The sequence below is a fragment of the Capricornis sumatraensis genome, chromosome 9 (assembly GCF_032405125.1).
Source record: "Capricornis sumatraensis isolate serow.1 chromosome 9, serow.2, whole genome shotgun sequence".
In the NCBI taxonomy this organism is placed as follows: Eukaryota; Metazoa; Chordata; class Mammalia; order Artiodactyla; family Bovidae; genus Capricornis; species Capricornis sumatraensis.
In genome coordinates, this window is record NC_091077.1 from 80,251,435 (window position 1) to 80,266,369 (window position 14,935).

Sequence of the window (14,935 nt, forward strand, 5' to 3'; positions counted from 1 at the left end):
GATCAGGAAGCAACAGTTAGAGCTGGACATGGAACAGCAGACTGGTTCCAAATAGGAAAAGGAGTACGTCAAGGCTGTGTATTGTCACCCTGCTTATTTTTATGCAGAGTACATCATGAGAAATGCTGGACTGGAAGAAACACAAGCTGGAATCAAGATTGCCGGGAGAAATATCAATAACCTCAGATATGCAGATGACACCACCCTTATGGCAGAAAGTGAAGAGGAACTAAAAAGCCTCTTGATGAAAGTGAAAGAGAGTGAAAAAGTTGGCTTAAAGCTCAACATTCAGAAAATGAAGATCATGGCATCTGGTCCCATCACTTCATGGGAAATAGATAGGGAAACAGTATCAGACTTTATTTTTTGGGGCTCCAAAATCACTGCAGATGGTGACTGCAGCCATGAAATTAAAAGACGCTTACTCCTTGGAAGGAAAGTTATGACCAAACTAGATAGCATATTCAAAAGCAGAGACATTACTTTGCCGACTAAGGTCCATCTAGTCAAGGCTATGGTTTTTCCTGTGGTCATGTCATGTATGGATTGAGAGTTGGACTGTGAAGAAGGCTGAGTGCCGAAGAATTGATGCTTTTGAACTATGGTGTTGGAGAAGACTCTTGAGAGTCCCTTGGACTGCAAGAAGGTCCAACCAGTCCATTCTGAAGGAGATCAGCCCTGGGATTTCTTTGGAAGGAATGATGCTAAAGCTGAAACTCCAGTACTTTGGCCACCTCATGCGAAGAGTTGACTCACTGGAAAAGACTCTGATGCTGGGAGGGATTGGGGGCAGGAGGAAAAGGGGACGACAGAGGATGAGATGGCTGGATGGCATCACTGACTTGATGGACGTGAGTTTGGGTGAACTCCAGGAGCTGGTGATGGACAGGGAGGCCTGGCGTGCGATTCATGGGGTCGCAAAGAGTCAGACACGACTGAGCGACTGAACTGAACTGAACTTAGTGACATGAAGAGGAATAGGGGATTGAGGGATTTAATTGCTGCATAAGTCACTTTCAGCCAATTGTTTTCTCCACTGCCAAAACCCCAGCTTCCACTTTCAAAGATAATTTGTGCCCCCAATTCCTGAGTCTTAGGATTCTGGGTATAACTCAAGTTGAGTCCTAGTTTTCCTCATGGCAAGCTTAAGATTCAAATAGCTAGAGTCTTGTAAGTCAAATTACCGTTAGTCTGTTTACTTTGTAGCTTCTAAGAGATTATTGTCATTGTTTTTTCTCCTAATTATTCTTGAAGTTTCATGTCTTTTAAAACAGTCTTGGACTATAGCTTCAAGACAGTGAAATTAGATGCACTTGTTTAGCCCACTTTTTTTATCCAAAGCTCCAAAAGTATAAATTATTCACATTCATATTACAAAATTACAACAGTATCAGTTCAGTCGCTCAGTCATATCCGACTCTTTGCAACCCCGTGAATTGCAGCACGCCAGGCCTCCCTGTCCATCACCAACTCCTGGAGTTCACTCAAACTCATGTCCATAGAGTCAGTGATGCCATCCAGCCATCTCATCCTCTGTCGTCCCCTTCTCCTCCTGCCCCCAATCCTCCCAGCATCAGGATCTTTTCCAATGAACAGGAGTATAAATAAAGAGTAAAAAGCCTCCCTTTATCACCCTTTGGCATATCCACTATCCAGAGATAGCTAGAGAAAGTTAAATTATACTTGAACGTCTGTAGAATAACATATATAATTTAAAGAATCACATGAAATTTTACTATGTAAAATAGATAAATGGTATATAGTGTAAAAATATACTATATACAGTTATATGTTGAAATTATGAAGTTCCATATTAATCTGTACATTAGTATTTACAGATGTGTTAGCTTTTTAACTGTCTTATAGTTGTACACTAAATGAATTTTCCCTGATATCTCAATTTCTGGTTGTTTTTTATTCATCTTTTTAATATTACCAAAACTACTACTATAAATATTCAGATACAAACATTTTTTTTACTACTTGTGAGAACTATTCTAAAATTCTCTAAAATGAAGTTTTGTAGTCGAAGAGTGTTGCACTCTGTATTATAAATACACACCAGATTGCTTTTCAAGAAGGTTATGCCTCTACTGCTGCTGCTGCTGCTAAGTCGCTTGTCGTGTCCGACTCTGTGCGACCCCACAGATGGCAGCCCACCAGGCTCCCCCATCCCTGGGATTCTCCAGGCAAGAACACTGGAGTGGGTTGCCATTTCCTTGTCCAATGCATGAAAGTGAAAAGTGGAAGTGAAGACGCTCAGTCGAGTCCGACTCTTAGCGATCCTATGGACTGCAGCCTACCAGGCTCCTCCGTCCATGGGATTTTCCAGGCAAGAGTACTGGAGTGGGATGCCATTGCCTTCTCCAATGCCTCTACTAATAGTATATAAAAGTATCATTTTTCATACTCAGTGTGACTTGGCTCTTATCATACTTTTAAATCTTTGACATTCTGATGAGTGAAAATGCTATCTTGTCATTTTAATCTGCTTGTCCTAATTATATGAGAGGTTAGTTATGTGCTTATTGGATATTTTTTTTTCCTATGAGTTTATTCAGATCATTTAGCCACTATTCTTTGAATTATTCATCTTTTCCAATTTGTAAAATCTCATTATACTTGAAAGAATTTTGACCTTTATCTCTTAAATATTTTGCAGATTTTTCCCAGAATTATCCTTTTTATTTGTGACGTTGTTTACTGTATTTTTGTTATGTGATTAGCATATTTTAAAATGAAAAAATACTGAACAAGCATTGGTTTTCCTATCCTTGCCTCAAATTTTCTTTATAGCTTTACGTTATAAAGTACTTAAACTATTGATTTAACATTTAGGACATATCAACAATACTTTATTTCAATTAACTCATTTATGGAAACGGAAGGCAATGGCAACCCACTCCAGTACTCTTGCCTGGAAAATCCCATGGACTGAGGAGCCTGGTAGGCTGCAGTCCATGGGGTCGCTAAGAGTTGGACATGACTGAGTGACTTCACTTTCACTTTTCACTTTCATACATTGGAGAAGGAAATGGCAATCCACTCCAGTGTTCTTGCCTGGAGAATCCCAGGGATGGGGGAGCCTGGTGGGCTGCCGTCTGTGGGGTTGCACAGAGTCGGACATGACTGAAGTGACTCAGCAGCAGCAGCAGCAGCAGCATTTATGCAATAAATTAAAATGTTCTTTTATTCTAATTTTAAAAAGACCACTAACTGAATTTCATTTTCATGTATCTTATGCTATTTAGGTAAAAGATATTTCTCTTTTCAGTGTTCTACGCAAGAGTTCTTCCTGATTGTCAAAACCCTGTATTACTTGAAGTCAGAATTTCAAGCACTAATACCTGCTGTGAATTCCCATGTTGAGTCAGAGTTGCTCCAGACATTTATTTTAGAAATTCCTGAACTCCTCAGTCCAGTGGAGCATTACTTAAAGATACTCAATGAACAAGCTGCCAAGTAAGTAGCAGACCCTTAGTTCTTCCTTTCTAGTAGTGAAAGTAATGTTATTTACCATTTGATATGTGGATACTTAAGCTTCCCTTAGAATTAATAGTAGAAGTTGCATATAAAACTAGAATTGTGATTGAATACTAAAGGCTCTGTATTACAGCTGGAATTAACCCTTAGCATTTAGTCAATTCTGTCATACAGAACAAATATGGTATTTCCTCAGGTATCAGATGATGAAGTCCAGGCTGAGCAAGTAGTAGCAGTTTATTAATCCAAAAGTAGATGGCAGATGGCTTCTTGTGCTTATTAGCTAGATAGCCGGAGATGGTCTGCTTTACATGTAGAAACTGCAGAAGTAAAGTTATCCTTTAAGGGGTAGTCATTTTACATTTTATCCCACAAAGAACCTTATGTATAAGAAAACAGATTTGAGAGTATTTTCATTTGTATTTATTTTCTGAATATACAACAAATGTTGAATTCCATCTCCTGGTTTCATCATGACAATCATGAACTTCCAAAATGAAAGTGATGTTAGGGTAATTTTATCTGTCTTCCAAGAAGTTAAGAAACTTACCCATAAATATTTATAGAAGAGCTGGGATTAGAATCTTGTTCTCCTGACTTCCTACCCTTTGGTCTTTCATTATGTTTTTTAAAAAATATTTATTTATTTGGCCATGTCAGGTCTTAGTTATGGCACGCAGGCTCTTTTAGTTGAAGCTTGTGAGGTCTAGGTCCCTGATTGGGGATCGGCCACTGGACCTCCTGCATTGGCAGCATGGAGTCTTAGCCAGAAGACACCAGGGAAGTCCCTTTCATTATGTTCTGAAAAATAATTGGTAATTAGTATGAATAATATGCTTAAATATATGTATTTGCATTTTTTAATTTTTTTTTAGGATTGGGGATAAAACTGAATTATTCAAAGACCTTTCTGACTTCCCTTTAATAAAAAAGAGGAAAGATGAAATTCAAGATGTTACCAACAAGATCCAAACACATTTGCAAGAAATACGAAAAATACTAAAAAATCCTTCTGCACAATATGTGACTGTATCAGGACAGGAGGTAATATTGAAATACTTTTCTTTTATATTAATTTTCTTCAATTGGAAAAGCTATTTTAAAGTATAAATAAATATCTGATAGGATGAAAGTTTTTTTTTTTCCCCCAGATTTTCTGTTTTATTCCTTGGAAATATATTGTAATGCCTTGTTTTGATAAAAACTTTCTTTTAATGGCAGTATTTTATTTGCTTATTTTCTTGGTAGAATCATGGATCTTAATGTTACATGTATTTTAGTATTATCTACTGAAATTATATTACAGGAAACCTTGACTATGGTAAATAATAACTTTAAATCATTAATTTCCTCTAGAAGAGAGAAGTTAGTCTTTGACTCTCAGTCTGCAGATGATAAATGATACAAAGTGAACCATCTACACTAATTGGATCATATGTTAATTAAATGACGTGGCTTCTGTTTGAAGGAGTATAGTTGCTAAAAAAAAAACAAAAGGAAAACAAAACTATAGCAAACAACTACATTTCGTGAATCTTCCATAAGATTATGGTGCTGTGTAGGAAGTGTTTTTTAGTATGTGTGTTTCTGTTTAAAGTTTAATATTAGTACCTGAATGAGAACCAGGAAGAAGTACACTTTTCAAACTGTGGCTATATCCATTGGTCCTATTCTCAGTCTTGAGGTATTGCTGCCTTTACATCTTATGTTTAATAAAATATAAAGATTCCAACTGAAGCAATTTGAAAAATTCTACTTGTTTAAATAGCAAATTGGGAAATTTGTGAATAATTTCTATAGGATGAACATTTTATTCAGAATTTTAAAAAATAGATATTTTTCTAACGGGAAAAACTTAATTTTAGATCAGTTTTAAACATATTTGCATTGCTTTATTTAGCCAAAAGAGTGTTAATTTGCATGATTATTTGAAGAAGACACTCTATAATAAATTATATTCTTTTATTAAAATGTTTATTAATATACTGTTGATTAAGTCAGCCTGTCTTCTAAATGAAATTAAGATGTTATACACATTGTATAACGGATTCTAAATAGTACAGTGTATAACAAAAAAATGGTTTCATAATGTGTATACTTATGTTCACTCCTCCCCTGAACTGGCAAATACCAAATCCTTAATTTTATCTCTTGGTATCACTATATAGTTCAGTTCAGTCACTCAGTCGTGTCCGACTCTGTGACCCCATGAACTGCAGCGCACGAGGCCTCCCTGTCCATCACCAACTCCCAGAGTTTACCCAAACTCATGTCCACTGAGTCGGTGATGCCATCCAACCATCTCATCCTCTGTTGTCCCCTTCTCCTCCTGCCCTCAATCTTTCCCAGCATCAGGGTCTTTACAAATGAGTCAGCTCTTCCCATCAGGTGGCCAAAGTATTAGAGTTTCAGCTTCAACATCAGTCCTTCCAATGAACACCCAAGACTGATCCCCTTTAGGATGGACTGGTTGGATCTCCTTGCAGTCCAAGGGACTCTCAAGAGTCTTCTCCAACACCACAGTTCAAAAGCATCAATTCTTCTGTGCTCAGCTTTCTTTACAGTCCAACTCTCACATCCATCCATGACCACTGGAAAAACCATAGCCTTGACTAGATAACTTTTGTTGACAAAGTAATGTCTCTGCTTTTGAATATGCTATCTAGTTTGGTCATAACTTTCCTTCCAAGAAGTAAGCGTCTTTTAATTTCATGGCTGCAATCACCATCTACAGTGATTTTGGAGCCTGAAAAAATAAAGTCTGCTACTGTTTCCACTGTTTCCCCATCTATTTCCCATGAAGTGATGGGACCAGATGCCATGATCTTCATTTTCTGAATGTTGAGCTTTAAGCCAACTTTTTCACTCTCCTCTTTCACTTTCATCAAGAGGCTCTTTAGTTCTTCACTTTCTGCCCAAAGGGTGGTGTCATCTGAGGTTACTGATATTTCTCCTGGCAATCTTGATTCCAGCTTGTGCTTCCTCCAGCCCAGTGTTTCTCATGATGTACTCTGCATATAAGTTAAATAAGCAGGGTGACAATATACAGCCTTGATGTACTCCTTTTCCTATTTGGAACCAGTCCTGTTGTTCCATGTCCAGTTCTAACTGTTGCTTCCTGCCCTTCATACAGGTTTCTCAAGAGGCAGGTCAGGTGGTTTGGTATTCCTATCTTTCAGAATCTACAGTTTATCATGATCCACACAGTCAAAGGCTTTGGCATAGTCAAGAAAGCAGAAATAGATGTTTCTCTGGAACTCTGTTGCTTTTTCAATGACCCAACGGATGTTGGCAATTTGATCTCTGGTTCCTCTGCCTTTTCTAAAACTAACTTGAATATCTAGAAGTTCACGGTTCACGTATTACTGAAGCCTGGCTTGGAGAATTTTAAGTATTACTTTACTAGCGTGTGAGATGAGTGCAATTATGTGGTAGTTTGATCGTTCTTTGGCATTGCCTTTCTTTGGGATTGGAATGAAAATTGACCTTCTCTAGTCCTGTGGCCACTGCTGAGTTTTCCAAATTTGCTGGCATATTGAGTGCAGCACTTTCACAGCATCATCTTTTAGGGTTTGAAATAGCTCAACTGGAATTCCATCACCTCCACTAGCTTTGTTTGTAGTGATGCTTCCTTAGCCCACTTGACTTCGCATTCCAGGACGTCTGGCTCTAGATGAGTGATCACACCATCGTGATTATCCGGGTTGTGAAGATCTTTTTTGTACAGTTCTTCTGTGTATTCTTGCCACGTCTTCTTAATATCTTCTGCTTCTGTCAAGTCTGTACCATTTCTGTCCTTTATTGAGCCCATCTTTGCATGAAATGTTCCTTTGGTATCTCTAATTTTCTTGAAGAGATCTCTGGTTTTTCCCATTCTGTTCTTTTCCTCTGTTTCTTTGCATTGATTGCTGAGGAAGGCTTTCTTATCTCTCCTTGGTATTCTTTGGAACTCTGCATTCAAATGGATATATCTTTCCTTTTCTCCTTTGCTTTTTGCTTCTCTTCTTTTCACAGCTATTTGTAAGACTCTTCAGACAGCCATTTTGCTTTTTTGCATTTCTTTTTCTTGGGGATGGTCTTGATCCCTGTATCCCGTACAGTGTCACAAACCTCATTCCATAGTTCATCAGGCACTCTGTCAGATCTAATCCCTTGAATCTGTTTGTCACTACCATTGTAAGGGAGTTGATTTAGGTCATACCTGAATGGTCTAGCGGTTTTCCCTACTTTCGTCAATTTCAGTCTGAATTTGGCAATAAGGAGTTCATGATATGAGCCACAGTCAGCTCCTGGTCTTGTTTTTGCTGATTGTATAGAGCTTCTCCATCTTTGGCTGCAAAGAATATAATCAATCTGATTTCAGTGTTGACCATCGGGTGATGTCCATGTGTAGAGTCTTCTCTTGTGTTGTTGGAAGAGGGTGTTTGCTATGACCAGTGCATTTTCTTGGCAAAACTCTATTAGTCTTTGCTCTGCTTCATTCCATATTCCAAGGCCAAATTTGCCTGTTACTGCAGCTGTTTCTTGACATCGTACTTTTGCATTCCAGTCCCATATAATGAAAAGGACATCATTTTTGAGCTTTAGTTCTAAAACGTCTTGTAGGTCTTCATAGAACCGTTCAACTTCTGCTTTTTCAGCGTTACTGGTCAGGGCATAGACTTGGATTACCATGATATTGCATAATTTGCCTTGAAACGAACAGAGATCATTCTGTTGTTTTTGAGATTGCATCCAAGTACTGCATTTTGGACTCTTTTGTTGACCATGATGGCTACTCCATTTCTGCAAAGGGATTCCTGCCTGCAGTAGTAGGTATAATGGTCATCTGAGTTAAATTCACCCATTCCAGTCCTCCTTAGTTTGCTGATTCCTAGAATGTCAACGTTCACTCTTGCCATCTCTGGTTTGACCACGTCCAATTTGCCTTGATTCATGGACCTAACATTCCGGGTTCCTATGCAATATTGCTCTTTAGAGCATCAGACTATATAATTATGACCTTGCAGTGTGACAAGTGACCTCAGCACCACTGTTTTGGTGTATTTGTTGAAAATGAGATGATCAAAGTTGCTTAATATATTAATGAAAATGTGTAGTAGAAAAGTGGTTACCTGGTATTATAGTGGCAAAATCCTCCAGTTCTACTGCTTACATGCTCTGTGACCATGGAAGAGTCACCTCTGAAGTGAGACTACTACAAAGACCAAATGAGTTAAAAAGCATGAAAGTACTTTCTAATCATAAAGCACTCTGCAGGTATTATTCATTTAATAATAGCAATATAGTTACCATTTGTTGTGCACCTGTTAAAGTTCAGAATGGTGCAAAGTGCTTTATTTATGTTACTGAATCCCTGTAACAACACAAAAGGATTTTTTCCAGTTTTTCAGGAAAGAAAACTCAGACTTGACATAATATAGTGAGATAAGTTGCCCACGTTAGAACCTTATTTCCAACCCAGGTCTCCCTCTTCCTGATCTTTATACCATGTTGTCATTTCACTCAGCTCACAAACAGTGTTAACACAAGGGATTATCAACATCATAGATTTCATTTGATAAAATCCAGGCATTTTAGAGCTTGTACTATTCCAATTGAAATAAAATGTAAGGTTTTGAAAGACAGCCCTAGATTCAGTTGGAGTTTTAAAGTTAAAATGGGGAAAACTTATCAAAAATTCATAATGGTTAGTAGATTAGCATTGACAGTATAGCATTGACATTTAAGAAAAAGCACAGCATGGAGATCAAGTAACTGGATTACAAAAGATTATCAAGGAAGGTAAATCATCTAATTATTCTTCACTTTTACTAAATTAAGGTGATGAGGTTGAGACAGGAAATTTTTTAGTTTTTAACAAAAGGATAGATTCTTATTTTTTTTTTAAACCTCTAAAGTCTTGATAGTACTTCATTCGAATTGAATGTGTGCTCAGCTTTGTCTGACTCTTTGCAACCCCATGAACTATAGCCTGTCAGGCTTCTCTATCCATGGAATTTTCCAGGTAAGAAAACTGCAGTGGGTTACCGTTTCCTTCTCCATAGTACTTCATTATAGAATCACTTTTATAACATTTTTTTTGGAATTAGTGATGCTGTTCATTCAAACATCAAATAAATTCTAAGTAGCCAGCATTGTTATAATCAAATTCTGTTTAAATATTTGTACTAAAGGTATCAACAAAATTTAGAGATATTTAAAGGAGTAGAACCGACTTCATCAAATATGATTACCTCCGAGAAGTGAAGGAGCTAGGAGGGAAAACTCTTGTATTATATATATGTGCTTCTTCTTTTATACCCTTCTGTTCTAGCTAAAAGCTTATTTCCATACATATAACTTTTGTAATATATGTTAAAAAACCTGTTGTAATAGCCCTGTGGGGTACGTGAGTTTGCTAGTAAAAATAAACTGTCAAACCAGTGTTACTTTTTGCTCTATTCATTTTTCTCACTTTGTTCCCAGTTTTTATGTACTCATGAGAATACTAAGCCTTATTGCCTATGGGGAATTATTGTGTCTGACTCTATGACAGTATTCCTGAAGAAGGGAATGGCAACCCACCCCAGTATTCTTGCCTGGAGAATCCCATGGACAGAGGAACCTGGCAGGCTACAGTCCATGGGGTGGCAAAGAATCGGACACGACTGAGTGACTGTCACACCTTCATCTGACAGTATTGTTTTAGAAAATAGTGAAAGAAAAAAAATCCTGAAAAGAAAATAATGAAAGTAGAAATTTACATAGCTTTACCTAGTTCATTGTTTCTGTGATAGTGTCTCTCATGTTTTATGTGTGGGGAGAATTATATCTCAAGATTGAATCAAATATGGAATAGGCATGGGATGATACTTAGATTGGGGACAGTTTTGATTAGTAGTTTTCTTAAAGGAAGAGGAAATAAATATTATTGGAACATCTTTAGAAAAAAATTTATTAATTCACAGCATGCAGCATATCCAGATATCTGCTTAGCACGATTGAGACATGAAAAGCATCTAAATAAAAAATATTTGTGAATTCTTAAGAAACAGTGAGAAAGAGGGGAGAATAGGAATGGGTGAAGTGTGGCCTTGGAGAGAAAGAGAGCAGTTTCTGAAATGAATGAAGAATTTCAGCAAACTTAACAATGATTCCAGCCCAGTGATTCCATGGGCCATAGTTTGAGTAACAGTATCTGACGTTTAACCAAGACAGGACTGGATCCCAGCAGAAGAATATGAGAGATTGTTAGAATGAATTTGGACATACTTTTCACATCAACATCTAAGAAACAAAGTCACAAACCATAGAGCAAGGAAAGTTTCTATGAGAACTCTCTAAAATTTCTGAAATACATGTTAATTTCCAATTTCTGTTAGTTTCCTTTAGCAGTAAAGTCTCTAAACAAAAGACTTGTCTGCTCATCCTTAGAACGTTCATTGAAAAGAAATAGAAAATTTCCTATCCCATAACTAGGGTAGAACAGAGAAAAACTGCTAGTTGGTGACAATGCTGAGGAGAAGCACAAGAGGACACATAGGACCAGCCCCTGAGAAAGTGACCCAAGGAGTTTAACAAACAGGGGGTCCACGTGGCTTTCTTGATTCTCACTGGTTTCCATCCAGTATTGATTCTGTAAATGGCTTGCTTGAGGAGCTGTGGTCCTTAGAGTAGACCCTGGATACTTTAAGATTGAACAGTTATGGTCTAAATGAGCAGTTCCCAACCTTTTTGGCACCAGGAACCTGTTTTGTTGAAGACAGTTTTCCGTGAACCAGGGTAGTGGGTGGTGGGTGATGGTTTCAGGATGATTCAAGTGCATTACAATTATTGTGCACTTTATTTCTGTTACTAATACATCAGCTCTACCTCAGATCATCAGGCATTAGATCCTGAAGGATGAGCACCCCTGGTCTAAACTGTTCCTAGGGTGCTCCAAAGGAGTGTGACCAGTGGTGGTTAGTAATGTATATTCAGTTCAGTTCAGTAGCTCAGTCATGTCCGACTCTGCGACCCCATGAATCACAGCAAGCCAGGCCTCCCTGTCCATCACCAACTCCCAGAGTAAACTCAGACTCACGTCCATTGAGTCAGTAATGCCATCCAGCCATCTCATTCTCTGTCGTCCCCTTCTCCTCCTGCCCCCAATCCCTCCCAGCATCAGGGTCTTTTCCAATGAGTCAACTCTTCACATGAGGTGGCCAAAGTACTGGAGTTCCAGCTTTAGCATCATTCCTTCCAAAGAAATCCCAGGGCTGATCTCCTTCAGAATGGACTGGTTGGATCTCCTTGCAGTCCAAGGGACCTTCAAGAGTCTTCTCCAACACCACAGTTCAAAAGCATCAATTCTTCGGCACTCAGCTTTCTTCACAGTCCAACTCTCACATCCATACATGAGTACTGGAAAAACCATAGCCTTGACTAGATGGACCTTAGTCAGGAAAGTAATGTCTCTGCTTTTGAATATGCTGTCTAGGTTGGTCATAACTTTCCTTCCAAGGAGTAAGCGTCTTTTAATTTTATGGCTGCAGTCACCATCTGCAGTGATTTTGGAGCCTAGAAAAATAAACTCTGCCACTGTTTCCACTGTTTCCCCATCTATTTCCCATGAAGTGATGGGACCGGATGCCATGATCTTCATTTTCTGAATGTTGAGCTTTAAGCCAGCTTTTTCACTCTCCACTTTCAGTTTCATCAAGAGGCTTTTTAGCTCCTCTTCACTTTCTGCCATAAGGGTGGTGTCATCTGCATATCTGAGGTTATTGATATTTCTCCCGGCAGTCTTGATTCCAGCTTATGTTTCTTCCAGTCCAGCGTTTCTCATGATGTACTCTGCATATAAGTTAAATAAGCAGGGTGACAATATACAGCCTTGACGTACTCCTTTTCCTATTTGGAACCAGTCTGTTGTTCCGTGTCCAGTTCTAACTGTTGCTTCCCGCCCTTCGTACAGATATCTAAAGAGGCAGGTCAGGTGGTCTGGTATTCCCATCTCTTTCAGAATTTTCCACAGTTTATTGTGATCCACACAGTCAAAGGCTTTCTTCTTCTTCTGCATAGCTTCAGTCATGTCCAACTCTGTGCAACCCCATAGACGGCAGCCCACCAGGCTCCCCCATCCCTGGGATTCTCCAGGCAAGAACACCAGAGTGGGTTGCCATTTCCTTCTCCAGTGCAAGAAAGTGAAAAGTAAAAGTGAAGTCACTCAGTCATGTCCAACCCTTAGCGACCCCATGGACTGCAGCCTACCAGGCTCCTCCACCCATGGGATTTTCCAGGCAAGAGTACTGGAGTGGGGTGCCATTGCCTTCTACGTCAAAGGCTTTAGAATAGTCAATAAAGCAGAAATAGATGTTTTTCTGGAACTCTCTTGCTTTTTCAGTGACCCAACGGATGTTGGCAATTTGATCTCTAGTTCCTCTGCCTTTTCTAAACCCAGCTTGAACATCAGGAAGTTCATGGTTCATGTATTACGGAAGCCTGGCTTGGAGAATTTTAAGCATTACTTTACTAGCATGTGAGATGAGTGCAGTTTTGCGGTAGTTTGAGCATTCTTTGACATTGCCTTTCTTTGGGATTGGAATGAAAACTGACCTCTTCCAGTCCTGTGGCCACTGCTGAGTTTTCCAAATTTGCTGGCATATTGAGTGCAGCACTTTCACAGCATCATCTTTCAGGATTTGAAACAGCTCAACTGGAATTCCATCACCTCCACTAGCTTTGTTCATAGTGATGCTTTCTAAGGCCCACTTGACTTCACATTCCAGGATTTCTGGCTCTAGGTGAGTGATCACACCATTGTGATTATCCGGGTCATGCAGATCTTTTTTGTACAGTTCTTCTGTGCATTCTTGCCACCTCTTTTTAATATCTTCTTCTTCTGTTAGGTCCATACCATTTCTGTCCTTTATTGTGCCCATCTTTGCATGAAATGTTCCCTTGGTATCTCTAATTTTCTTGAAGAGATCTCTAGTCTTTCCCATTCTGTTCTTGTCCTCTATTTCTTTGCATTGATCGCTGAAGAAGGCTTTCTTATCTCTTTTGCTATTCTCTGGAACTCTGCATTCAGATGCTTATATCTTTCCTTTTCTCCTTTGCCTTTTGCCTTTGTTGTCACAGTTATTTGTAAGGCCTCCTCCGACAGCCATTTTGCTTTTTTGCATTTGTTTTCCATGGGGATGATCTTGATCCCTGTCTCCTGTACAGTGTCACAAACCTCATTCCACAGTTCATCAGGCACTCTATCTATCAGATCTAGTCCGTTAAATCCATTTCTCACTTCCACTGTATAATCTTAAGGGATTTGATTTAGGTCATACCTGAATGGTCTAGTGGTTTTCCCTACTTTCTTCAATTTCAGTCTGAATTTGGCAATAAGGAGTTCATGATCTGAGCCACAGTCAGCTCCTGGTCTTGTTTTTGTTGACTGTATAGAGCTTCTCCATCTTTGGCTGCAAAGAATATAATCAATCTGATTTTGGTGTTGACCATCTGGTAATGTCCTGGTGTAAAGTCTTCTCTTGTGTTGTTGGAAGAGGGTGTTTGCTATGACCAGTGCATTTTCTTGGCAAAACTCTATTAGTCTTTGCCCTTCTTCATTCCGCATTCCAAGGCCAAATTTGCCTGTTACTCCAGCTGTTTCTTGAGTTCCTACTTTTGCATTCCAGTCCCATACAATGAAAAGGACATCTTTTTTGGGTGTTAGTTCTAAAAGGTCTTGTAGGTCTTCATAGAACTGTTCGACTTCAGCTTCTTCAGCGTTACTGGTCAGGGCATAGACTTGGATTACTGTGATATTGAATGGTTTGCCTTGGAAACGAACAGAGATCATTCTGTTGTTTTTGAGATTGCATCCAAGTACTGCTTTTCAGACTGTTTTGTTGACTATGATGGCTACTCCATTTCTTCTGAGGGATTCCTGCCCGCAGTAGTAGATGTAATGGTCATCTGAGTTAAATTCACCCATTCCAGTCTATTTTAGTTTGCTGATTCCTAGAATGTTTACGTTCACTCTTTCCATCTCTTGTTTGACCACTTCCGATTTGCCTTGATTCATGGATCTGACATTCCAGGTTCCTATGCAATATTGCTCTTTACAGCATCGGATCTTGCTTCTATCACCAGTCACATCCATCACTGGGTATTGTTTTTGCTTTGGCTCCATCCCTTCATTCTTTCTGGAGTTATTTCTCTGCTGATCTCCAGTAGCATACTGGGCACCTACTGACCTGGGGAGTTCCTCTTTCAGTATCCCATCATTTTGCCTTTTCATACTGTTCATGGGGTTCTCAAGGTAAGAATACTGAAGTGGTTTGCCATTCCCTTCTCCAGTGGACCACATTCTGTCAGACCTTTCCACCATGACCCACCCATCTTGGGTTGCCCCGCGGCATGACTTAGGTTCATTGAGTTAGACAAGGCTGTGGTCCTAGTGTGATTAGATTGACTAGTTTTCTGTGAGTATGGT

General features: G+C 39.0%; 1 protein-coding gene across 1 annotated transcript in view; it reads left to right on the top strand.

Moving 5' to 3' along the window:
* MSH3 (mutS homolog 3) overlaps positions 1-14,935 on the top strand; it is a 191,455-nt gene that overhangs the window by 97,453 nt on the left and 79,067 nt on the right. Inside the window, exons 14-15 of the mRNA XM_068980294.1 lie at positions 3,275-3,462; positions 4,359-4,527. Of these exons, the coding sequence (XP_068836395.1) occupies positions 3,275-3,462; positions 4,359-4,527 (357 nt within the window). The remainder of the gene's footprint in view (positions 1-3,274; positions 3,463-4,358; positions 4,528-14,935) is intronic.